Genomic DNA, 24,695 nt, shown 5'->3' with positions numbered 1-24,695 from the left:
TTATTTAATGTTTCTGATTTGGTACAAATTCTGAAAGGGTAAAAAGTATGATTTTACTGTGGAAGGAAGTTTGGGTTCTGAATCAGAACAGGGGACTTGTTGACCTATTAATAATAACTGAATGTGTGATCATGGATAAAATTTACCCAGAGTCAATGCTGAGAAAGCAGAGAAGGAGACAAGTGTCAGGACAGTTACAGAAAATGAGAGAGAAGAAAAGGTCATGCTGTATTTTGTCAAGTTTCCCTGGAAGAAAACAACAAGTTGCTTTGGGGAGAAGCAAATTGAAGCTAGGAAAGTAGAGTTTGGAAAGTGAGTCAGGGATGCTAAAAAACAACTAGACTAGGAATCTGGAATTGGCACAAAAAAAAGGTGCACATTCCTTATTCAATATTACAATAGAAGACCTATCCTGTTTACTGGTAAGTATGTGTTGCTTCTTTTAGTCACCCTTCATATATACTCTCTTTCAGGATTTATTTTAGGTTATTTCTTAGGGCAATGTACTGACCTCAATCTGCCTTATAATGAGGGTTGTATGTGTGCATTGATGTGCTGAAACCATTGTACACTGTGTAAAGCACTTCAATAATTTGCATATTGTCCAGCCTTGTTCCTTTTATAACTTTGTGTTTATTTTAAATTTGGGCAGAAGAAAAAGCAGGATGGTAAGCATAAAATCAGACTGTGTTGGTAGTGGGAGGTTGTAGTCTTGTATTTCAATGCAGCAATTTATTTTGTGCTTATTCTACTGCTCTGTGACCATTTCACGTCTTTAATAATTAAATATTTGGAAAAATATATAACTGATTAATCAGAATAAAATCAATCCCATTTTCCGTAGAATTATTTTTAAAATTAGTCATAGTCTGTCATTTTAGATCCTATTTCGCTCTTTTTATTCTTTGATAGATGAAAAATTTTCCAACTCTGGAGGAGTAAATTGTCATGAGTTTTTATGCAGTACAATATCTAATCAGTCAAGGCATATTGGTATAAATTTTTTTAATGCTGAAAGACGTCACTTGAAAATGGTGATATGCTGTAGTCTGCAACATATCTATATCTGCAAATTATTTATGCACTTTTAGAAAAAGTGATTATGACTATCTGTAAAACAAAGGCATTAATTATTAAGTGGAAAAAAAGTTGATAAGGTAAAATTATTGTTTAGCTGACTCACTTCCATACTACAGTAGTATGATTTAGGGAAAAAAATCCCTACAGTCACCAGTAATGACTTTCATCACACTTCTGGAAAGTTTGCTGCCAGAATGTTGCACATGAGTAATAATTCTACAAAAATCATTCCAGCATAGTGTATAGTGAAACATTCTGAATACACATTGTAATCCAGTCTGCAGTTTCATCCTACACTGGATATAAGATTATGAACTTTTTAAGTCACATACCTGAATTATAGTTTCGGCTTTATTATGTTTACAGATGTTTATATGAGTGATGTTTTATCCCATCCCTTTTCAGTACTCGTCCAACAGATGTTTTTACTTATAGACACTCTGTGACTTAGTGTTCCCATCAGTCAGGAGCAAAGCACTAAAGACACAATCAGTGTTTGAAAGTAACAAGGTGTGTTACTGTCATTCACTGTGATATCTGTTCCAAACCTAAACCAGTCTAGTTTACATGATCTGCAAGACAAGAGACCTTTAAATTTTCAATCTGCCTTTTTCACGGGGAAAGAAAAAAACTTTAAGTTCATTGTTGTTCATAAATATGGAAGAATTACTTGTTTGGTATAGTTGGATTTGCTACATTGTAATAAAAATATTTAAAAGTACTAAAAAGCAGATATTTTTATATTTATAAAAATTATAATTTTTATAATTATAAAGATATCTGCTTTTTTCAAGGGGTGGAGGCTGTCAAGTACTTTGAAGCCTCAAGCTTTATAGCCTGATGCTAAGGATTACAAATAAATAACATTGAATTTTTGTCATCTGCTATCTTGTGCTTGAGACAGTTTTTTAAGATTTTGTCAATGCACATCTCTTATCATAATCTGAAGAGTCTCACAGGGCAAAGGAGATTCCAGATTAAAAAAGAAGAAAAATCTGTTGTTAATTCTTTTATGCTTTTCCCTCCTTTTTCTTCTGTTTTATTGTTACTTACGTGTTTTAACAGACCAATACCTGCTGTGTGCATATTATTCTTCAGAAAACATAAATTTTAAAGATCAGGACACAATAGATAATACAGAGCACCAAATCTAAATTATTTAAATAGAGGAAATGGGAAAATAATAATAAGCCAACAGATTGCATACTTTATTTAGCAGTTCTCCATTAAAATAATTTAACTGTGAAGAATCCAGGAATGCCAACTGGGCACTTTTTAGGTGGTGTCATGTAAAATTTACACTTTTACATGACAATTTTTCAGGCTAATTTGGGAAATAATGGAAAAGAGATATGTTTTTGGCTGTGTGGTACTCATTAGAGAGTTATACATGGATAAATGTGGTTATATTGCTAAAACCATATAAATTACATTCATATTATTATTGCCTTAGATTCAAGTGAAAACTGCCATGGCCTATTTGTACCCATGTCTTCTGTCTGTAGTGTCAGATTTCTTCCTGAATTATCCTGTGTGGAAAAATCATTGCCAGAAGCAGAGTCATTGCCATAATACTCATCTTGTTGTGGAGATTCTCTTTGACTTCAAAAATCTGGTGGAATTAATCTTTATATGGCAAGTGTGTACTCGCAAAATTAGGCAGATTACATCATAAGTCCTGACAGTGGTTTGTTCTTCCCATTATCTTTGAATTTCCCATTACCTGGAATTGCTGTCACATCAACTGACATGTAAACAGATGCATTTAAAGCTTCTTTCTGACTGAATTTCGAAATATAATTTTGAATTCTGTGGTATTCAAAAATAGCAACACATTTCAAAACTTCAATCACTGTCCACATTTTGGGAGAAAAAAAAATAAAAATGGGGTCTCAAGTTCACTGTGTTACCAAATGTCATGGTTTTCAGCCCAGTTGAAGATGAAACAGCACAGAGCCACTCACTCAACCTCCCCTGTCATCCCCCCACCCTGGTGTAATGGGGAGGAGAATTGAAGTAAAATTTGTTTGTTGAACAAGAACAGTTTAATAAGTGAAAATAAAGTAAAATGTAATAATAATGGTGAATAAGAATAGGAATAAGAATAATAAGCGTTAATAAGAATAAAATGGGGAAGAAAAAGTGATGCACAATGTAGGTGCTCACCATACACTGAACAATGTCAGGGTCCCCTTCCTGAACCCAGATCAGCCACCCTTTCAGCAACTCTCTCCAGTTTACGTACTGGGCATTATATTCTGTGGTGTCTCTTTGGTCAGTTCAGGTCACCTGTCCCAGCTGTGCTCCTCCCCGGTTTCTTTGGTATACATCCTCACTGGCAGGGCATGAGAAAAGGGAAAAAATGGGTCCTTGACCTAGGATTAACACAACTTAGCTAAAAATCAAAACATCATCGTGTTAGCAACACCATTCTCATTCTAAATCCCAAACACAGCACTGTAACAACTACTGGGAAGAAATTAACTCTACCCAGCTGAAACCAGGACACTCAGTTCTCTCTCTTACATAATAGAAATCTTGTTGTCATCTTAGAATAACTGAATAGTGGTTGGAAAAGACTCTAAAATCACTGAGTCCAATTGATAACCCTGCACTGCCAGGTTCACCACTAAATCATGTTCTTAAGTGCCACATTCACACATTTTTGAACATTTCCAGCAAGGTTGATTCCACCACTTCTCTGCTTATCTTGTTTCATAAAATCCAGTCTATACCTCCCCTGGTCCAGCTCTTCCTCTTCCTTTGTCAATAAATGGAACTCTCAGGTTGTGACACTTAAGCCTACTTCCCACTTTTAGATGTCTTGCTGACCACTAAGCAACCCAAACCAGTGCTGGTAAATCCATCACTGATCCCTTGATCCTCTTCCAGCAGTTCTTACAGAGACATTAATTGTGTTTCAAATTGTTTCTGTAAATATCTCTGTAAGAACTGCTGGAAGAGCCACTGTCTGTAAAGAAGAATTATTCCCTATCTGTGTAAGCATGATCTGAGTCAGAGTAACACTCAGTTCAGATTAAAGCCAAAGTAGTCAAACATGATGCGGCCAACCTGCATCGTCTGGTGGCCAGTTTTTTTGAAGCAGTGGTAAAAAATCCATTCTAGTGCCTAAAAAATGTGGAGAACAGAAACAAAATCAATTTTGCTTACATTTATTTGTGGAGAAGTAGAGAAAACACTCTACACAAACATCATAGTGCAAACTACTCTGATATTTTTTAAGAGACTAATTCAGAGACTACTCTACAGTTTTAAAAGTTTTGCTTTTATGTATGAAGAGATCAAAATTTTAGTCCTGAGATCCAAACAGATTTCCATTTTTTTACCCAGGTCCTTTTATTATGCAGTATTTCAGGGTACATGTCCAACCTAAAACTTTGTGCAAATGAACTCTCATTTTGAGCAGTAATGTAACAATGAATGCTTTAGACAAGTGACATCAAACCCACTTGTTTGAATTGCAGAATCATGGAATCATTTAATGACCTGAATTGGAAGGGACCTTAAAGATCATTTAGTTCCAACCCTCCTACCAAGAAAAGGACACCTTTCAGTAGACCAGGTTTCTGTAAGACCCATCCAGCCTGGCCTTGAACGCTACCAGGGATGGGGAAAATCTTGCATTCAACCTAGTTTAGAATCTAGGAGCATTTATTATGACTTCTTTGTTGCAAGAAGATAAATAGTGAATTATGTGCAGAATTTTTTTTTTTCGTATTTTGTTCTGTTAATAAGAGTCAGCAAGGAGGAAGTCTGTGTTCTGTCAAAATTGCTAAAAATAAATCCTTGGTCATTTAAAAGGCATGGAGAATTTCCAAAAATATTTCCAGTGACAGAATAATAGGAAAAGAAAGAAGATACCTTTTTTTCTTTCCTCCCCCACACACAAATGGATTGGATGAAAACTTAATATATAAAAGGTTAAAATTCTGAGGGAACTGTAGTAGATAGTAATTTCCTGTGTTAAATGAATTACATTTAAATTTATAAGAAAGTAAATTGATTGACATAGTTTGTGTTGAATGTAAAGTAGAAATTAAAACCCTACCATTCTTTTTCCATGTAGAGATTAGTTCACTTTCTCATTCCTGAAATAAACTGTGGTTCAATGATGGAAAACCCAGAGGAGTAGATTTTAAGCTGAATCTCCTCAGTGTCTCCAAAACTGAATTTTGTGTAGTTTTAATTTAGTTTTTGTTATTACTGTCACAAAAATTCTGCTTTATTTCAATATTTTTTGTGGGGATGATGAGAGACTGTTTTCATTTCAGCTCAGTTTGGTCTGGATCATATTCTGAACAGCTGAGTATCAAGGATATGAGATCTCATAAATTCTGTAGAATACCCTCAACGTGGAGACTAGTTATGTATCTCTTATGCATATTTGGTCATAAAAAATGAACCTTGCAGGCCTTTCCCAGGAACAACAATGAAAGCAGGATTTCTTGAGCCTGCACTTAGAGGCAGAAACGTAATGGTAAGAGTTGTAGTATGCCTCCCCTGTCCAGTCCTGCTGCCAGCACATCTGGCAGCTCTGCCAGCCTTCCTGTCCCGGTGGCATTCCACTCTCTCAGGCATCCTCCAGCCTCTGCTCCACCTGTATTTCAGCTGCTTCACCAGAGAAGTCCTTGAATTTTGTTTATTGGCAACTCCTAGTGGTCCTTTTAGTGCCTACAAAATTCTGTGCAATTGGTTTTCAAGGTTTAATTTCATAGGCCAAGTGTTAAGAGATAAAGACAAGCAGCAGTTAAGATAGGCTCAGAGATTATGTTTATTCAGATGGGGAAAACAGTGTTCTTTCAGATTATTTTTCTTGAAAAGAAATTGCAAACATCTTGATGTCATGATATAGTATAAAACCAGTGCAATCAACTGAATAATTTTCATACAGTTTTAATTCACTTCAGTTCTTAATTAGCTTTACTGCCATACAACTTCTATATGAGCTTTAAGAGTGCAGTTGTGCCTGTCAGCTCCTATTAGTTATGCAACAGAAATTACCTTCAGGGTTCCCAAAGTATGACTGACTGTCGTGGTCACTGACCGTGCAAGATTTCTGCTGCAAACAGTAATTCCAGATGACAGTATTCCCTTGATCCCTGTATGTATCTATGAGGGAATTGCATGAACAGAGGTCATCATCATCATCACCACATGTCATTTATTACATAACTGGGTGTTATGTTAAAAAAAAAATATATCTATTGCTTAGCATAGAACCTGTGGGGAAAAAGAATGTTTCCTGGAGCATTGGTCACAGGGGTGTCTTGGATAAAGTGGTTATTTTTAAAATAAGTTTAACATATAATTTTGGAAGTATTATTTGGAAGTTGTGAGGTTTTATCCTAGTTATCAATTTATGAAAACAGGCATGTGACAGAAATAATAATTTGTAAAGCTCTGGGGAAAACTATTTACTTTGAGACTTTCCCTGTAAAAGGTTTATGATGTACACACAAGGAATAAAGCCCTCTTTCTGTCATCATTCAACTCAGAGAATTCCAAGCTCTTGGTGAAAGAGCAGTCTCTAGTACTTCAGATGACGTTGACCACTTGAGCTCCAGACATGTGAAGAGGTGACTGCTTGTTGTAAGTGCTTGCACTGCAGGTATGTCAAAAGCACTGAGAAATTTCAGAGAGCAGCAGCAGCAACTGAATAATTAATAGGCTTGGAAGGACAATGTTGGCCATTCAAGTAACAAAGTCTAAAACACTGGACAGAGGTAGCCCAGCTAAGGTAGATGCTAATCGATGCTGTGAATATAAACTGAAGATATTTGGAGGCTGAAACAACATTACATTAGGTATGAGACTCTCTGGAAGCAGAATTTTGAGTAATGATTTGCTTAAAAGCAAGGGAAAACTTACACTCATGACCAGACAAAATTACCCTAAGAATAAACTCCATGATGCTCAGCAAGCTAGTAGGAACTTCATTCCTTTGTTATTTGAGGTTATTTTGACCAAAGTAGTAGGGGTTGTACTGGAAGCAGGCTTTACTTGGCACAGAAAAGATGTGCAATTTGATAAACATATCTTTTCATTTGCAAGGAAAGCAGCAAATGCAGGTTACCAGACTGGTTTGCCTTACTGTAGTTCAACACTCCAACTGTAAGTCACCAGATGACATTTGTTATCCTTGCCACCACCTGTCACCCATCCGGATGCCCAAGCATATGCCAACATTTCTATTTTAATTACAGATGAAACAATACCAAGAAATGAGAAAACATAAACAGCAACAACATACTCCATAGATTACACTGGAAGTTTATTCTGTGAGACTCTGAAAGTATTATGGACACATACATGTGTACGTAAATTAGTAACAAGGGCTCCACCTTGTAGGGCTGTAGAGAAAGATATGTTTACGTGTGGTTTTGTCCTTCAAGATTCTGATTCAAATGTGTGTTGCGATCATTAATTCTCTATTAACTATGATTCTTCATTCAGTATGTAACATTACTTACAACCTTAAGGACAGGACATTTTTTAAATAAAATCTGAACAGAATAACACTGCTGGACTGGTAGCTTCTGAATCCTAGTTTAAGACCTACAGGCAGAAGTGTTAATGATATTTTGAAAAGCAAGGGAGGAGTGTCACAATGAAAATCTCATTTTCAAAGCTAAGCTATAAGGGTTTTAACATCAAAGTATACTGTATAGCCTTAAATATAGGTGACCACTAGGATGTAAAAAGCAAATACTGATTAGAAGGTATGACATAAAACATCATTATATGGTTCATGTGATCCACAGCCACTGTCTAAAACAAAATCCATTGAGAATATCAGAACAAAACTGTTTTCTTCCCATGCAATTTGCATGGAGGTCAATTGTGCTTCCAGTTCCAGCTGCAGAAAAATGAAAAAAAAGCAACCTTAGTTATATGTTTTCAGAATAGCAGTTGAAATTTATTTGAATAATTTTTAATATATAATACTATATACTGTTAACTATTTAAAAGCTTGACTAAAACAGAATGGGACTAGGAATACCCACCATATTTCTGTTGAACGCTGATTTAGTTCAGATAAAAGCTGCTTTCCACAGCTTGAGGAGAAGCAGCAAACCCTTTTGAGATCATCACTAGCTTTTGACTTAAATAAGAAGATTTAGTATCAGCTTCATCCTACTGGCTGAGAAGATAAACCACCTGGACCTGTTTTTTTTTTCTTGAACTGCTTTCTCTTGGAGTGCAGTTTAACTGCTTCCTTGTGGGCTGGTGGGCCCTTATGCACTGGCTGTTCTGGTCAAATTAAAATTAACCAGGTTTTTAAAAATATGTATACATTTTTGTTAAACAGCAATGCTGTTCAAGATTTTTTTTCTCAAAACATGATCACAAATCTTAAAGGCTTTTCATCCTTCACCTTATTGTGTTTCTGAGATATGTAGCATCTTTTTGCTATAACAGATAAAATTAACCACTACAGCTTAGTGGTTAATTCCTGATAAAATAAACACATATGGAGTGAAGCGTTTTCCTTATTGCAATTAATGACTATTCTTTGTATAAACAAAAATCCATGTGTATTGTTGAAGAGCTACAGCAATGGTAAATTCAGGACATTTTAATGGAAGCTTTGAAAACTAAAAGATGGTTTTACGAATACCTATTAGTTGCATGCATAAAACTCAACATCAGGAGCTGCTTAAAATTCGATTTCATTTTGTGTTGTTAATTCAAAGGAAATTCATTCCAACTAAAAAATATTGTTCTGAGTCATTACAGCCTTTCACTATAATTGCTGAATACATTTTAATGGTTAACTTCAGTATCAAGTAGAGTATTTTTTCACAACTCATGTATTACTCATTTTAGTTTGATAATAGGTAGATTTAGATTAGTCAATACCTTAACTTTTTTCTCACATGGCATATTGCAAATGCTGCCTTACAAAGTGGCAAGAATGCTCCTAAGTGGGTATGTTGAGTTGAACCTCCTTATGTGTGAAATGTGGTGTCTCTGTTGCTATGAAATTGTCTGGTTCTGTTCTTCTTCTGATGTGGTTCTGATAGCTTATGTATGGGAGATGGTGCCATCATTTTGAATATTCTTTTGTTTCTAAATTTAAATCAGTAGTTACCTTTTATTAGTTATGTCTAGACTTGAAATGATTTTGGTAGGTGCTGAAGCTCACGTATGCTATTTTAGTTTGTGTTGATGATTTCTAAATATTGTTTAAATTATTAAACTCTAGAATGCACATGTATTTGATTATTCTAGTGCTTACATCTTGAGTAACTTCATATATAATTTCATTCTACAGGAATTTGCTGCACTAACAAAAGAATTAAATGCATGCAGGGAACAGCTGCTTGAAAAAGAGGAGGAGATTTCAGAACTAAAAGCTGAAAGAAACAACACAAGAGTAAGTATACTTTTCTGGATATCATGTGTGAGTAAACTTACATACAAATCTAGATCTTCATTTGTATGAATAAGAAGACAAAATCCCAGCATTTTCATGGGTAAAGGAGATTCTAAGTTGCAGGACATATCTACTTTGGTTCAGTCCTGAAGGAAATGAGTGTATTAGCCAGATATATTGCAAACAATCACAATTACAGGAGATTTAGTGTGTAACATGATAAGGTCATTCAGTTTAAATGTCTTTTAAAGCAAAGGATTCCTGCAGCTTTCCAAGCCTGAGTAGCCTGCACATATCCTCACCCCTTATCAAGGCTAAAGGCAAGGTTACAGCAGACAACCAGTTTTGCCTTGTGCCTTGGATTTGATCTGAGTAAGGATGAGGTGTAGGCTGCCACACATACCACAAGCAGTCTGTTGTTTAGTCTGCATGCAGCCTTGTGACCCTTGAAATAAATGTCATTTGCCATAGAGCTGAGCGGGGACAAAATTTAATCCTGAAATTTATCATGTTCTGGTTCAATCAGAAGATACTGTTCCGTCTGGGAACAAGAATATATGATACAGCACCATCTGAAAATTCTCAAATGATGGACAGAATTGCTTTCAGAATAAAACAATTTGCGCATAAAAGTGTCTGGGCAAAGGCAGAATTGATCTAGAAACACAGGAGACTTTATGGTGTTTGTGGAAATGTGTGAGAAAAGAGAGAGAGTAGTCCCAGATCAGGTGGGAGTCGGGCTGGTAGTGAACATACAAAATAGATCTCAGAGGCTGAACAGCAAGGATGATTTCTAATATCCATATTTCATTCTTCTGTGGCCTGTGCAACTTTTCCTATTCTTAATAAACTAATAGCACTTTGGGTGCTCAGCTAATTTGCATTTTGAAGAGAATCTAACAATATATATGCCAAAAGACCTGAGAGAGAGCCTTTCTCCCTGCTTTCTTCTTCCCATCTTCCCATTCTTCCAACCATAGAGTGCCATAGAATTCAGAAATTCAAGGGAGGACAGATGAAACAGATGCCTAAAAAGAGGCAAAGTTGACATATCTACCTCTATGCTTTCCTGGACATTCAGGAGATTATTCCATTTCACACAAAGTTCTTAGAAGTGATGAGTTTGGAAAATCTTACGGGAGGTATAGGTGAGACCTATGTTTTCTCCCATTAATTAATTAATTAATTGTTTTTGAGAAATATGCAGGAATTACACTGCATTTTCCAGGTTTAGCAAATCATGTCAGCTGAAGAAAAGTCTTAAGACTTTCTATAGCTGCTTAAATTAACAATAACTCCTATATGTGTATTATTTTAGTATTTAATTAAAAATGCTTTATCTATTCACTCCCGAGTCCACTGAACACCAGCTTTAGTGTGTTAAAACTGCAGTGCACCAATACCTATTGTGGGTCTGATATAAGCAGTGCCGACTAGCAAAAATTCCAAGGCAGCCAAGTAGCCAAAGATAGTCACTTGCCAAAGAACTGTGAGAGAAAAGGAAGATGACTCAACTTCAAGTCATCTCCAAGTCAGACTGATCTCTGTCATAGGCAGTTTCTGTGCAGAACAAGGAACTTAAAGATCATCCATTCTTGCATTTCTTGTGCTATGTAAAAGAAAAACTGGTAAGAGGTTTTCCAGGAGAACTATTATCAACAAATGGGAGTTACAGTGTTGTGAGTAATCCTTGCAAGTCCATGCTATTAAAATTAGTAAAAGCTAGAAGCGTGTTTGCAAAATGATGATGAAGCTAGACATCAAAAGGTTTAGGCTATGAAAAAATATAGGAAATGCAGGAGATGTTACAGCAAACAAGGGGAAGATAGGGTCCAAATATTAATGGAGAAGGAGAGAGAAAAAATTCAGAAACATGCCTTACCCTGACCTCTAACATTTTCATTAAAAAGTTATTACCCCATCATGTCATATTTATGTTCTTGCCAGGCTTTAAGCTACTATATACCACAATGTATCTCAGACTTGGCTGTAATAGTCTTGCTGTCTTCTATAAGGATACTCCTCTGATAGGGAAAGATGGGCATTTTAGCTGCAAAGCTGTTGTTTTCATTACACATCTCAATGATGTGCTAGTGATGAGATTTCTAGCAGCATTCATTGGGAAGGCATTGCCTATAAAGAGGCGCTTTCTCAAACTGAGATTTATGGTGTTATTAATGCCAAACAGCAGTAGTATTTCGTAAGGGAAAAAAAATTGCTCCAAAATGTTTCCATTAATTTAGCAAGGATTCTGTTAAAATAATATTATTTGGAGGACCACTGATACACTTTCACAGTGAGAAAACTGAATGTCTTTTCTCATATATAAATTTAGTCCAGCTAATGCATCTTTTGTCCATCCCTCTAATGTTCACACTTAAGCCAGCCCTAGCTTGGCTACATGAATGAGGCTCACCTGACCTCCCAGGACACATTCATGCATAACCACACATAGCGGAACTACTCACGAGAACCACTTTCTCCCAAGTAGCACTTCCTGCTGTTTTTAAATGAGGATGCTCAGTTCTGAATTGCATCTTCTGAATTTTTTAATCCAACCTTTTATCGCCTTGGGGTAATAGCAAAAAAGATAGTGTTTGATTTGTCCTTCTTCAAAGTGAGTATCAGCAGAAAGGAATGAAAGTGACAATTCTGTCAGGTCCTGAGTACATACCAGCCTTCCATGTCCCCTCTACATTTTCAGTTATGTCTAACTGGCAGTATTTTATTTACTCTAGACCCATATCTATATGTTGGGTTTTTTTGTATTTTCGGGCAACAGCCTCACACAGTTTTTGCTCATCACATAAACTAACAAAACATAGAACTGATTTCACATCCTGATTTCCCACTGTATGCCAAGCTGTAGTAATAGACTTTGATGGTAATGTATTAGAGAGAGACCATGATGGAATTACATTTTTTGGGACACATACACTTCAGATCTCAGCCAAAATACCAGAAATTAAATCTTACTCCAATATTTAATCAAGTTTCTACTCAATCCTTCTAGCAGCATTCTTAGGCATTTGGTGTTGAATGTGTATTTTTGCTGCCTATGATAACTTTTTTCTGACATATTAGAGTAGAAATATTTTCATGTTAAGAACATAGCTGGCAACTTAATCTATCAATACACAAGGCAAAACAGAAAATGTGAGAGTGCAGATTGTGTGGTGTTGCTGACGGGAAGACAACAGGTTCTCTCTGGAAGACCATGGTATGGGACTTCCAAAACAGATACAAAGATGTGTTAATAGAAACTCTTACAGTTATTTAACTGCATATTCTCTAGATAGAATGATGACCTATAGAATGTAGAAAGAGCATTTTTTTCTGAAGCTGGAAGATCAATCAGTGTGATCTAGCATGTTATTTAATGGAAACTAAAAAAACCCTAACACTACTTTGGCTGTTTAAATTAAAATGATTTTTTTTGTCTCAGTCTGCATTCTTTAAAAGTATAAAAATGCATAGGAATAATTTATTACATCAGGATATTATTATGAGGAAATTTGGGGGTTGGTTTGGTAGCTGAAAAAAAAATGTTACAGTACTGCTATGTATTATTATGATCTTGGATTTTTCCCTACAACAACAAAAAATGACCAGACACATACACGTGGTTTTTGAATAAATTATAAATTTTTTACTCAAATTGGTCTGAAATATTTTAGTTTTAACAGTTTAGAAACAAAAAAAATATACCTCTGTTCATAAATGAAACAGCAATAACAAAGACAGTGTCTTTAACTCTCTTTTGCTTCTTGCCTTAGGAGATGAAGCACTTATTAAAGTGAACAAGGCTGAGTTATATCTAATTTTATTAATATTTTATTGTCTACATTCCTTATTGAATGGTTTATGAAACATCTTCAATTATGCACTACAGTATCATTATATCTATAGATCAGAACTTAACCCTATATTTTATGATTCAAATTCCCTTCTTCTTTGTTGGGAAACTCCGAGAATATATTTTAAAGTATGGTTTTACCTATTTTAGCTTATTTTCTCATAGGCCCTTTTAATTAAATCAATTTCATAGGTGCTGAAAATTAGTCAGGTACTTTATTTCTTTTTTTAAACATGAGGAGTTCTTACAATCGAAAAACACTGTACACATGAAAAAAAGTATATCTGTCTCCTAAAGTTCTGCAAATGGAAAAACAGTAATTCAATACCATAACTAACAGTATATATCATTGCCTCAATATTATTGACTATCTCTCAGATTCATGTGTCTCTTCTTTCAAGAAAAAGAATTTCTGTCAGAAAGTAGTGTAACAACAGATAGTAATTGTAATATATACTTATTCAATAACTATATGTTTTTGTATAACTATGTGGTTTTAGGTAATCTGTGCAGTGTAGTGGTTATTATATTTCTATTCATTATTTTTACAAAACCCCTTATCTACCTATTACTTTGTGTCATTATCTGATTGTTACATTTTCTTTCACACCTTTGTTTCACATATGTGTGATTTTATTAAGGTTTTAAGTTGCTTGCATTTTGGTTTCTGTACAGAAGGACAGACATAGGACACACTGCAGTAGTTGGGCTGTAACTTTATTTTTTTTAGTGAAAGATTTTCACTGTTAATTTACCAGTGTAGCTGTTGGAGGTCACACCACCTGATCACAGGTGAAAAGTGGTTTCCATCACTGTGGAACAACGCTGAAGAAAATCACTGATTTTGGACGTAGTCTTCAACACCATGTCTACTTATTTTACTTGTCTTCTCTGTTCACACCAGAGATGGAGATTCACTGAACAATGTGAGTTCTGAATATAGACTGAAAGAAAATCCAGTTTTTCCTGTGCTGGTGGGAAATTCTAAGCTGTACCTCAAAAGAGAATTGTCTTCTCAGTGGTTTACCTCATTCATCTATGGAATGTCTTAAGCTAAGTCTGTCTCATTTCAGTAAAAGTCTTTTCTTTTATGTTTTTTCCCTGTATTTCATTGTTTATGATTGCCTTTCTCTTCATTACCATCTGCTGATTCCTTAATTTCTCCATTTATTATCCTGCTGTGAACTTTTTTTAACAAACAAGTTTTTTGAAAATAATGGAAGTTAAGATAAAATATTTTATATTGATAAAAATTCAGGTCCTGTAATAAAACTCTACTGAATCTAACTAAATTCAACTTACTGAGCCATCATTCCACGAAATGAGTATTTCAAGTTCTTTCATTTTCCATTTGTAAATCAGTGTCCACATAGTCATGATGGTATGGTGTTCTAGAGCAGGTGATAATCTACACTGATGTAGTTTATACCACTAAATCTAACCATGCTTTTCTGATTCACAGAAATCAATCACTTCCATAATTGCTTTCTAAGAGATTTGAGAAATAAAGGAAGCTGGGTGTATTCTAAAAATTTTCTTCTTTCATGTTCATTTAGTTCTAATCAATACTTTAAAGATGCTACATTCATTCAAAGAATATGCATTGGTGCACTTTTCCGTCTTAAAGTTATTATTTTTATACATTCTTATGCTGATAAAAAGTCTAGAGTTCCAGAAACAATCCTATTTACATAAGATACAATTATTAGCATGACATCCTCAGCATCTTAAAATTTGCCCAGCATAAAAATCACTTGTCAGATTATTTTATAATTCTTTGTCAAGCTTATGCTTTCCAGTAGGAAAAGCATAGCAATGATGCGTGGGTGATTCTGTCCTACCTGCTGCTGTTGATCTTCATCTTCTTTTCTCTGCAAGCTGCCTGTCCCTCTGAGTGCTTGACAACTGTCACAGCTTGACAGCGTGAGGGAGCAGAAAATGCTCAGCAGCCCATGATCACTATTAATGCTAGAGTTTAATTGCAACTTACTGAGATCCCTAAAGCTGTTTCTAGCAATTCTTTTGTAGTTTAAATGAATTACCATTATTGTTATAATGTTATTTCTTCTTCTCACAACTATTTGGTATATTAATTCTTTTTTTATTAATAGCAAAACTACATATGTGGAGGAAAGTCCTCAGCAAGCCCACAAGTTATTGTGATTTCCTTCCAATGTTAAACATTGGTTGGACACACCATCTTCTTCAATGTCAATCTTTTATGTTTATATTCCCTTCCCCCGTCATTGTAGCCCTGAGACACTTCATAGTTCTGTCAGTGTTGTTGACATTTTCACTACCCAGGGAAGATCTAATACCCCTTTTTTTAATATAATTGTAACTGGGGAAATGTTGAATAAAACACCAGCTATTGTTACATGTCCGAAGTAGGGTAACAAAACTGGTGAAGGATCTGAAGCATAAGTCTTACAAGGAGCAGCTGGTGGAGCTGGGGGTGTTTAGCTTGGGGAAAAGGAGGCTCAGGGGAGACCTTATCACTCTCTTCAGCTGTAGGTCAGGGTGAGGTCAACCCCTTCTCCCAGGTGACAAGTGATAGTACAAGAGGAAATGGCCTCAAGTTACACCTGGGGATGTTTAGGTTGGGCATTAGGGAAAATTTCTTCACCAAGAAAATTATCTTGGTGATTGGATAAGCATTGGAACAGGCTGCCCAGGGAAATGGTAGGGTTGCCATCCCTGGAGGTATTTAAAAGATGTGTACATGTGTAGGACTTGGTAATCCTAGAGGTTTTTTTCAGTCTAAATATTTTTATTATTCTGTGAATCTAGCATTTCATCAGAGCAGGGGGCAAGGATTTGTTATCAAGCTCTCAGTAACAGTCAGATGTCCTACCCCTTGGGTTTTTTCCCTTTCAGCAGAACTGGGTGCAAGTTTCACTAAGAGACCTGGTAAATAGTATTTCCTGCTCAGCTGGTTTTGCTGTTAGCAGTGGTCACAGAATTTCTGAAGAAATAGAGATTATTTTTGTTGAAAAGCAAAAAAAAAAAATCTTTTACAAATGAGAAACCGATGGTGGCACACTTTCTTGAGCATTCCTGGAGTTGATGGTAAGGAAAATTCCAGTGTTCAGAGGTAGTTTCCTGAAGAATGAGTGACGGCAAATGCTTGAGTAAATAAGAACAGAAAGAAAAAGTATAAAATGTTCACAAACATTGTTTTAGTTCTCCGTGGGTCTTTTGACACAGCTGTGACAATCCGTATACAGTAAAATAGGCAACACAGCATTTTGCATTTGATTTATGTAATAACTATGAAATGTATGCAGGTATTGGAATATGTCTTTTTCTCCTTTGAAATGGTAGTTCTAAGCTAAAAACAAACTTAGCTTTTGTGTATGTTAAATGGATGATTGTCATTGGTTTAGTGTTATGTATTATGCATATTTCTTACATGGCGGTAATGTAACCCAAATATGTTATCTGTAGCTCTGCCAAAGGCTAGAGTGCTGTGCTGTACTGTTCATCTCAAATAGCAAACTCCTCCACAATCACTCCATTAGAAATTCTGAGTTCTCACCACTCTGCTCTCTTCTTGTACTTGAAAACCTTGTTTAACTTCTTTCGTCTCTTGGTCACTCTGATCTCCCTTCTGCATTTCCTTACCAAGTTTCTTGTCCATGCTGACTTCACATTCCCTGTTGGGATTGTCTGTCTGCACCAGTTCAAAATGAGGTTCTGGATGTATGTTAGATGGTTTTTTTTGCGTGTTCTTTATCTCTCTGCTATAGGTATGTGTAATTTCTTCCATCATGAATATTTTCCCATGCCAAGGTTTCCATGTCACTTTTCTTCTCTCCTAAACCAGATTTTCCCATTTTCCTTTCCAACTAAGTCTTGCATACAGGCTCTCAGAAGTCCCTGATCATCACAGCATTTGTCTGGGAGATAAGTAATTTAGGGTAGTAGGACACCAAATATGATAAATTTCCTCAGAATTGGGCTGAAAAAAAGGTTGCCAAGGTTTTTTTACTCTGGACTGGTTTAGTGAGTCAGTTTGAGCATTAGACAACTACAGATATATGGAAGGAATGGCCATTCTAAAAACTCAGCTGTGGATCAATGTTTTCCCTTTTTTTCCCAATTTCTTCAGAAATCTCTAGCATTTTGGCTGGTTTTAGACTGATCCAGATGTGGCTATGATGCACTGAAAAAATTCTGCATAAAGAAAACCTATCAGGACGAGTCAGGCTCCAACAGAATCAGCCAGGAGGTGGGAATGACTGTGGGGAAATCTAAGTGCATAGCATGGATTAGTCAGATTCTGGTTACCCCAGGGCTATGGAGGGGGGTGGAGTTGGGCTGCACAGAGGAGGAAATGTTGCACCCTCACAGAGCCTTTCAAGGGACAGGGCAGAGAGTAGGCTGAAGAATTAGAAATCAGCTATTTACTTGCTTTCCTCCATCTCTCTCCCAGATAAACTAGATGGCCTAGAAAAGCCATGACAATACAAGAATTTAGATCAAAATTTAGCAATTCAGTTCTATATATGATAGTAATTAATTGTTTATTTAAGTACTACTGTGAACAGAAATACTCTGTAAATATTTGGAAAATATTCTAATCTCATTTAATTTACAAACTTCCCACAGCCCTATACTGAATTCTTGATGGCTCTATCATTAAGAAGTCTCGTCAAATTTGTGTGGTACTTTGTACAGCCTCAAATAATGATGAATCCACCTATATCTGCTCTTAACCCTTCAAGCTTGTGAATTTCTTCTTCATTTGCTTTTGATAAATACAGGCCACCACTTGGATTCTGAAATGATAGGGAGACCCTTTTTCTTGAACTGCAGGGAGTCATTATAACTCTCATTGTATTAACATTGTTCACATCTTCATTCACTACTTTTTGTGAAGAATATAGTTGTTGTAACATAATAACCAGGTGCAAATCCAGACTCAAGAACCATGTTTGAAGGAAAGATGATGCTAAACCATAATCATTCTTAATCTGACTTAATATCAACATACTACATCTCTAATGTAATTGCCCCCTGCTTTTGGTCTTCTAATAAGAAGAAGTAGTAATTCTTTTGGTCTTCTAATAATAATAATAAGAAGTTAAAAAAAAGGTCTAGTAATTCATGTAAGAATAAAAGCCGTTATGTGAGAATAACTGTGGATTACAGATAAATATATATATTTACAAATAGTAGTTATATTAAGAGCCACATCAAAGTGGAAATATTAAACAGTTGTTCATGTAACTTTCAGATTTTCAGTTCAATGACTTAGATATAATTTTTTGTTGTAATTACAATACATTTAACATGCATTCTGATTCAATAATTTAGCTACCTTGATTTAACCTTACAGATAACCAAGTCTCTTTTGTGTTCAGGCATCAAAACCAGCAATGGTAGCCCTATGAAACTATGGGGAAGTGAGGAATTTTCTATCCAACATCAACATTACATTTTTATTTTTCCTTTAACCTCAGAGTAATAATATGTAATATGTTTTTACAATATGCTATTTGGAGTCTATTTTAAAGATATTTATGGACTTTTCTGGTTTTTGTTGTGTTTTTAATATAGCAGAGACGATGAGTATTTTAAAGCATGTGCTAGTGATGAGCACCATTTGCAGTGGCAGTTCTAATGAATAGTCTTAAAAATCTAGCAAAATATACTGTTCACTCCTACATATTTTGTTAAGATGCTTTCAAGATAAATTGAAAATATATTACAGTTAGGCTGAATTAATTGTAAACTTATTTTACATTTTTGCATGATTCTTTAGACTGTCTTTGCTTATTTGGCTGTCAATACTCATCAATTACTATCACAAATGATATGTAAATATGTCATTAATTTAGTAAAATAGTGATCCTATGCTTAATGATTTCTTCTTGCTTTTCATAGCAGAGTTTGAAGTGAAATCATGAATAGATTTTCTATTTTTCCATTTAATCACTCTGGTTTAGAAACATGAAATTTTGCTAATAGTTCCAGCAATCTCTCCTACAAAGAGGTTGAAAGAAAATTGCTGTTTGGTATCATGCACTTTGTAGTTGGAATTTCTGTGGCATTTAAGGACTCAGAAATTAATAACTTTTTATTTCAAATCCAATAGCTGTTACTGGAGCATTTGGAGTGCCTTGTCTCGAGACACGAAAGGTCCCTGAGGATGACAGTGGTGAAACGGCAAGCACAATCTCCCTCAGGAGTTTCCAGTGAAGTTGAGGTCCTCAAAGCTCTGAAATCTCTGTTTGAGCACCACAAGGCTTTGGATGAAAAGGTACAGTATGGAAAAAAAGCTTACTAAATACACTTTTTAACTTGCCTAATTGTGCTTTATGATGGAGCAGAGCAACAGTATTATTTGTTTACTCCTTGGAATAAATCCTGTATTTAGAGCACTTACAGGTGTCCAAAGAAATCTGGATGGTAAGAATGTACGGCCAATAGCTGTAACGCACTCGAGGTCACTTCAGCCATCTTTTGTTGACAATAGAAATGACTTCTCAAATAGCCAAATCTCATCGCTACCAGACATGCTTCTCCTATTTAGCAGTAAATAAAGATGACCTCGTGGAATTTATCGAGTGTAAAATGTGCTTTTAAGTTATGGCCATGAAAATGTAGGAATATCTCAAATTTTAAAAACACACAGAGAGTCAGAATGAGATGTTTCTAACTACATAAGGAAACTTGGCTCTTAGATATTTTTAGGAGGAAAACCTCCAAAATTTCAGAGATCTTTTTAGCCTTTGCTACATAAGGACAGGGTTCCCTTTACAAGTAGCATAACCTAAACTAAGTAGTAAATTCTTCATTATCAGAGGTGATGAAGGGTCTACAGGATCGAGGCAAAAACCACTGATGACTGCATCAAGTCATGGCAATGAAGAGGATATTTTCACTGCATTCCTCATGTATCCTGTGCAGAAAAGACTGCATTTGAAGTGAATGAAACTTTGTACAAATATGAATAATCACCTTGAGTGTTGTGTACGTGAATTCAGAAATCTAGTTGAAGTCTAGGAACAATATACTCAGAAGCTGATGTCTCTGAATTAGTGCCTCAAAACTGCACATGCAGGGAGCACGTGAGAACCTGAGCTCCTGAGCAAAGAACCTCATTCCTTACGGGGTCTGTTTGGGCTGATTTGCTCATTGCTGCTGCTGAGTTGCTTCTCTGTTTGAGATGGTTGGGTAAGCAGGGATGAGGACATTGTGCAGCACAGCATCTGAAGCTATTGACTGCACAGATGAACTGTATTGTACAGAAACAGTTTAATGGTCTCACAGTAACAAATTTAACTTTAACTTTTAGAAATATACTCAGAAAGTTGACTTCAATGAACTGAGGTAGCTGTAGATATATAGCAATATATATATCATTGGTAATGAGAGGATGAGACATTGTGGGTTATGAGTCATACTAGGTTAGTTACCAGGTTCAAAGTTAAATAAATTTTAGGAACTTAGACCAAATAAAAGCTTATTATGTGTTTAGTTATATCTTTTGGGTTAAATTTTCTAATCATATATCATGAAAGCATCTTTATAGAAAATCTAGAAAAGGAAATATAATTACTTCTATCAACTGTAATAAGCCTTTGGATGTCATTAAGGCTTTAAAATATCCTGTATTATTAAAAAGGTCTTTTGAGGATTGATGCGGTTTGTGCTCTGATATTTGATCTTTTATTCAGCACTTTAAATATCAATAAAGCTAGGGTAGGGAGCTCTCCAGCTTTTATATTTTTGACCTTGTGTTGGATAAGTATGAGAAATAGGAAGAAACAAAACTTAAATACATTCTGATTATTCAACAGCTGTGTACCTCTTCCACATTTTCTTGTGTGAATGTTTTAGTGTTTTGGTACTATGCAGCTTATTTTACATCTCATTTTGAAAATTATTGTACGGAATTAGATTGAAGCTACATGTAATATTTTGACTTGCATTATTGAAAATTTTGACTTATATTGTTGTCTTGTATTATTTTAAATGTAGCAGGTTAAAATCAGTATTCAGCATGTAAAAAAATTTTGGAATGACACAGGTAGACATCTTATGTATGTAATTGATTCCTGTCTCATTGGTAAAGACAACAATAATGGTAGAAAAGTCAACCATCTGCAATCATATGAACAGAAGATTCATTCAATTATAAAACAAGTTTTAAAACTGGTCAAAATTACTTTTTCCAACATGCTGTTTACCTGTGTGTGGAACCCTTTTTATTTTGATGCAATAAATCATATTTTTACAATAAAACATTCTGAGATAAGTCCAGTAAACAGTTCAATAAGATATTTTTAAATAATTTTTATAAACCCAGCACACATTATTTTCAAGTGCAAATCCTGTATAAAAATACCTGGTATTGTTGTAGTGTCTCTGGAAGGATTGGATCAAAGACGTTGCATATATTAGATATACCCAGATACTTGATAATATAATGCTTTCACAAATTGTCAGGATTATGGTGATTTTTATTTAAAAATAATGAAAGTAAAAAAGACTGCATGCACCCAAATGTGCTAAAATTTTTTTATGGCATGTGAGTCATTTATTCTGCATGGTGACAGAAAAATTATGTAAGTTAGACTTGTTTCAGACCCTTCAGAAATAAGATATCAATCCACCTATAAAAATGCATTGAAGCTTTTCAGGGACTAGTGGAACAATGTGGGTTGGAGCTCCTCAGAGACACCTGGTCCAACCTCCTGCTGAAAGCAGGACCAACTGTTTCAGGTTGCTTAGGGTCCTGTCCAATAGCATCTGAATATTTCTAGGCAGAAAACCTGTTCTGGTGTTTCACCAGCCTCACTGTAACTTTTTTCCCATAATACCTATCTGGAGTTTCTGTTGTTGAGTGTTGCTCTGGTTCCCTCTTGTCCTGCAAGGTCTTCCCTTCCTGCATCTACAAGAAGAATCTGGCTTTGTTTCCTCCACATCTTCTGGTTAGCTGGTTGTAGACAGAAATTAGATCTCCCATGAACATTTTCTTCTTCACTTTGACTAGACCCAGCTCTCTCAGCCTGTCCCATATGCTGTGTGCTCCAGCTCATGGCCAACTTGATGGGCCTTCACTGAAATCTGCCAATATCTTTCTTCTACCAGGAAGCCCGAAACCAAATGCAGCCTCAAAAGTCTGGAGGGAAATAATCATTTCCTCCAACCCACTGGCCAAACTGTGTGCTGGCCTTTTTCACCACTAGGTCTTTTCTGCAAAACTGCTTTCTCTTCCCAAATCCTGTCTCATTCCCTAGGGTTATGCATTTAGTGGCAATGGGCTGCCACACATACTTTGTGTCACTGATTACAAAACTCTTGCAGTCCAATCTATTTCTGATGCACCATGGCATCTATTTTACCAATTCAGATCTCACCAGTTTCTCTGAGGATGAATGGAAGATCTTGCAGAAAAACCTTAGTAAAAACAAGAAAACATTCACTGTTCTCCCCTCATCCATGGAGAAAGTCCTCCCATCGTATGAGGCAGTAAGGTGGGCCAGATATCATTTGGTCTTTACAAGGCCAGACTGGCTCTCTCCAATCACCATCTTGTCCTTTATGTGCCTGAAAATGCTTCCTGGAGGATTTGCTCTATAAACGTCCCTACACTGGCCAGCTTGTACTTTCCTGGATCTTCCCAGGATAGCTCATGTATTTCATGAAGAGGGACAAGACATCTGTGAGTTTTCCACTCATCACGAATCTCCCTGACTTCTCCTACTTTCAAAGTTGAAAAAGGCCTTGCTGTGACAAACTGATCAAGTCTCCTGGCATCCATGGATGGAGTCAATCTACTGCCTTTGACTTACATATGTCTTGTCTTCCTATATTGTGGGTAATGCTTCCCTCACACAGACTCTGCTGCTGTGCTCAGGGGAAGCCTGCAGGCAGAATCTCACAGTGAAACTGAGGTAAAAAGCCATGATTTATGATACACTGATGTCACAGCAAAATAAACAGTGCCCCATCAGAAAATGTGCACACAGCTGAAGTAGGTTAATGGATAAAGAGTAATAAAAACTGCCAAAAGTGCACTGGAAATGTATCATGATCCTTTGCAAATGAATAATGCAAATTTTTCTTTAATTTTTTTTCTTCACAAAAAACGACACTGAAACTATCAATGTAGTTGTTACATTCTTGAAAAAGCATAGCAAAATATTTTCGTGAGAAGTTTTGCCCTTTAAACTTACAAAAATATGAAGAAAATCTTAAAATTCTTCCTAAATGCAAATTTTCTTTCATGTTTTCACTTCCTACTCTACAACATCTTGATGTGTTGTAACAAGCTCTGCCACAAACGTTGACTGATCATGAAAGGATTGCTACATGCACAGTACAAGAACTACAAAACCATCCTCATTACTATAAGAAAATGTAATGAAACCTACTAACAGATTGGAAAGTGAAAAATAACATATAACAGTTTCTAGGCAGGCCTGCTTAAGTATAAAAAGAGTCAGGAGTGATACCTTAACTTATTTCAAAGTCTGTTGACTTTCTATCTATTACATGAAGGCTGGGCTTTGCCTTTACCTTTTGTTCAAAAGATAGATCACTACAGAGAGATCACATCTGTGATTGCATTATTCAGAGAAAACATGGCTGTCATTGCAGTTTTTTCAGTCTGACAGCTCCTTCAGGGTCCCTCTTGTTATCCACATGCCACAGCCCTGGAGAATGAAAGCTTGTCATGAGCTTCCCATGTGAGAGAGCCAGTCCTGTTTGGCTGAACACAGTAAGTAGGAAGTGGTAGGACCATGCTTTTAGTCTTACCCCATCATCTGTAAGTGTTCTTAGTAGTGCCATACAAAAGTCTTTACAGACTGGTTTTGCAGTTTTAATGTATTTTGTGAGAATTTCCACTTTAGGGCATGGGGATAATGACAGAGATAATTTAGTTTAGAAATGTTTACAATTTTGTGTCCCTCAGAAAAATGTCAGTGTCTCCTTGGGTAAGTTGTGTCACAGCAAATGAAATTGATACTACACTAACTGTATTTATTATTGTTGTTGTTGTGTTGTTGTTGTTATTTAGAAATTTAATTTGACAGAAGCTATACGTATTTTCAAAAAAAATTGTATATGTAATTATGCTAGTATTTTCAGAAATACAAAACCAAAGCACATAGACAGTTCTGCTAGCAATTTTAAATTTTCATCATGTGAGAAATTAAGTTCAGTGACCATTTTACCTAAGTGTAAGGTTAGGTCATATCTTGCAAACAAAGAGCATTGTTGAAAAAATGTGAAATTTTAAACACTAGAACTTAGGAGTGATTTGGGCTAGGACCAATGTGAAATTCTGACTTAACATTTCTTATAGCTTTTGCTACTGTATAGGTCAGATGAAATTTGCAGAAG

At 35.7% G+C, this 24,695-nt stretch overlaps 1 protein-coding gene across 4 annotated transcripts in view; it reads left to right on the top strand.

Moving 5' to 3' along the window:
• Positions 1 to 24,695, top strand: part of PPFIA2 (PTPRF interacting protein alpha 2) — a 293,356-nt gene that overhangs the window by 167,738 nt on the left and 100,923 nt on the right. For all 4 annotated transcript variants that reach the window (XM_066183313.1, XM_066183312.1, XM_066183316.1 and 1 more), the window contains 2 exons: positions 9,377 to 9,478; positions 19,435 to 19,599. In XM_066183313.1, coding sequence (XP_066039410.1) covers positions 9,377 to 9,478; positions 19,435 to 19,599 — 267 coding nt within the window. The remainder of the gene's footprint in view (positions 1 to 9,376; positions 9,479 to 19,434; positions 19,600 to 24,695) is intronic.

This window comes from Chamaea fasciata, unplaced genomic scaffold, assembly GCF_029207755.1.
Source record: "Chamaea fasciata isolate MVZ Bird 193981 ecotype frontalis unplaced genomic scaffold, bChaFas1.0.hap1 SCAF_5, whole genome shotgun sequence".
NCBI classification, from domain to species: Eukaryota; Metazoa; Chordata; class Aves; order Passeriformes; family Sylviidae; genus Chamaea; species Chamaea fasciata.
Note: the sequence above shows the minus strand (reverse complement) of the source record. Positions and strands in the feature narration are given on the sequence as shown.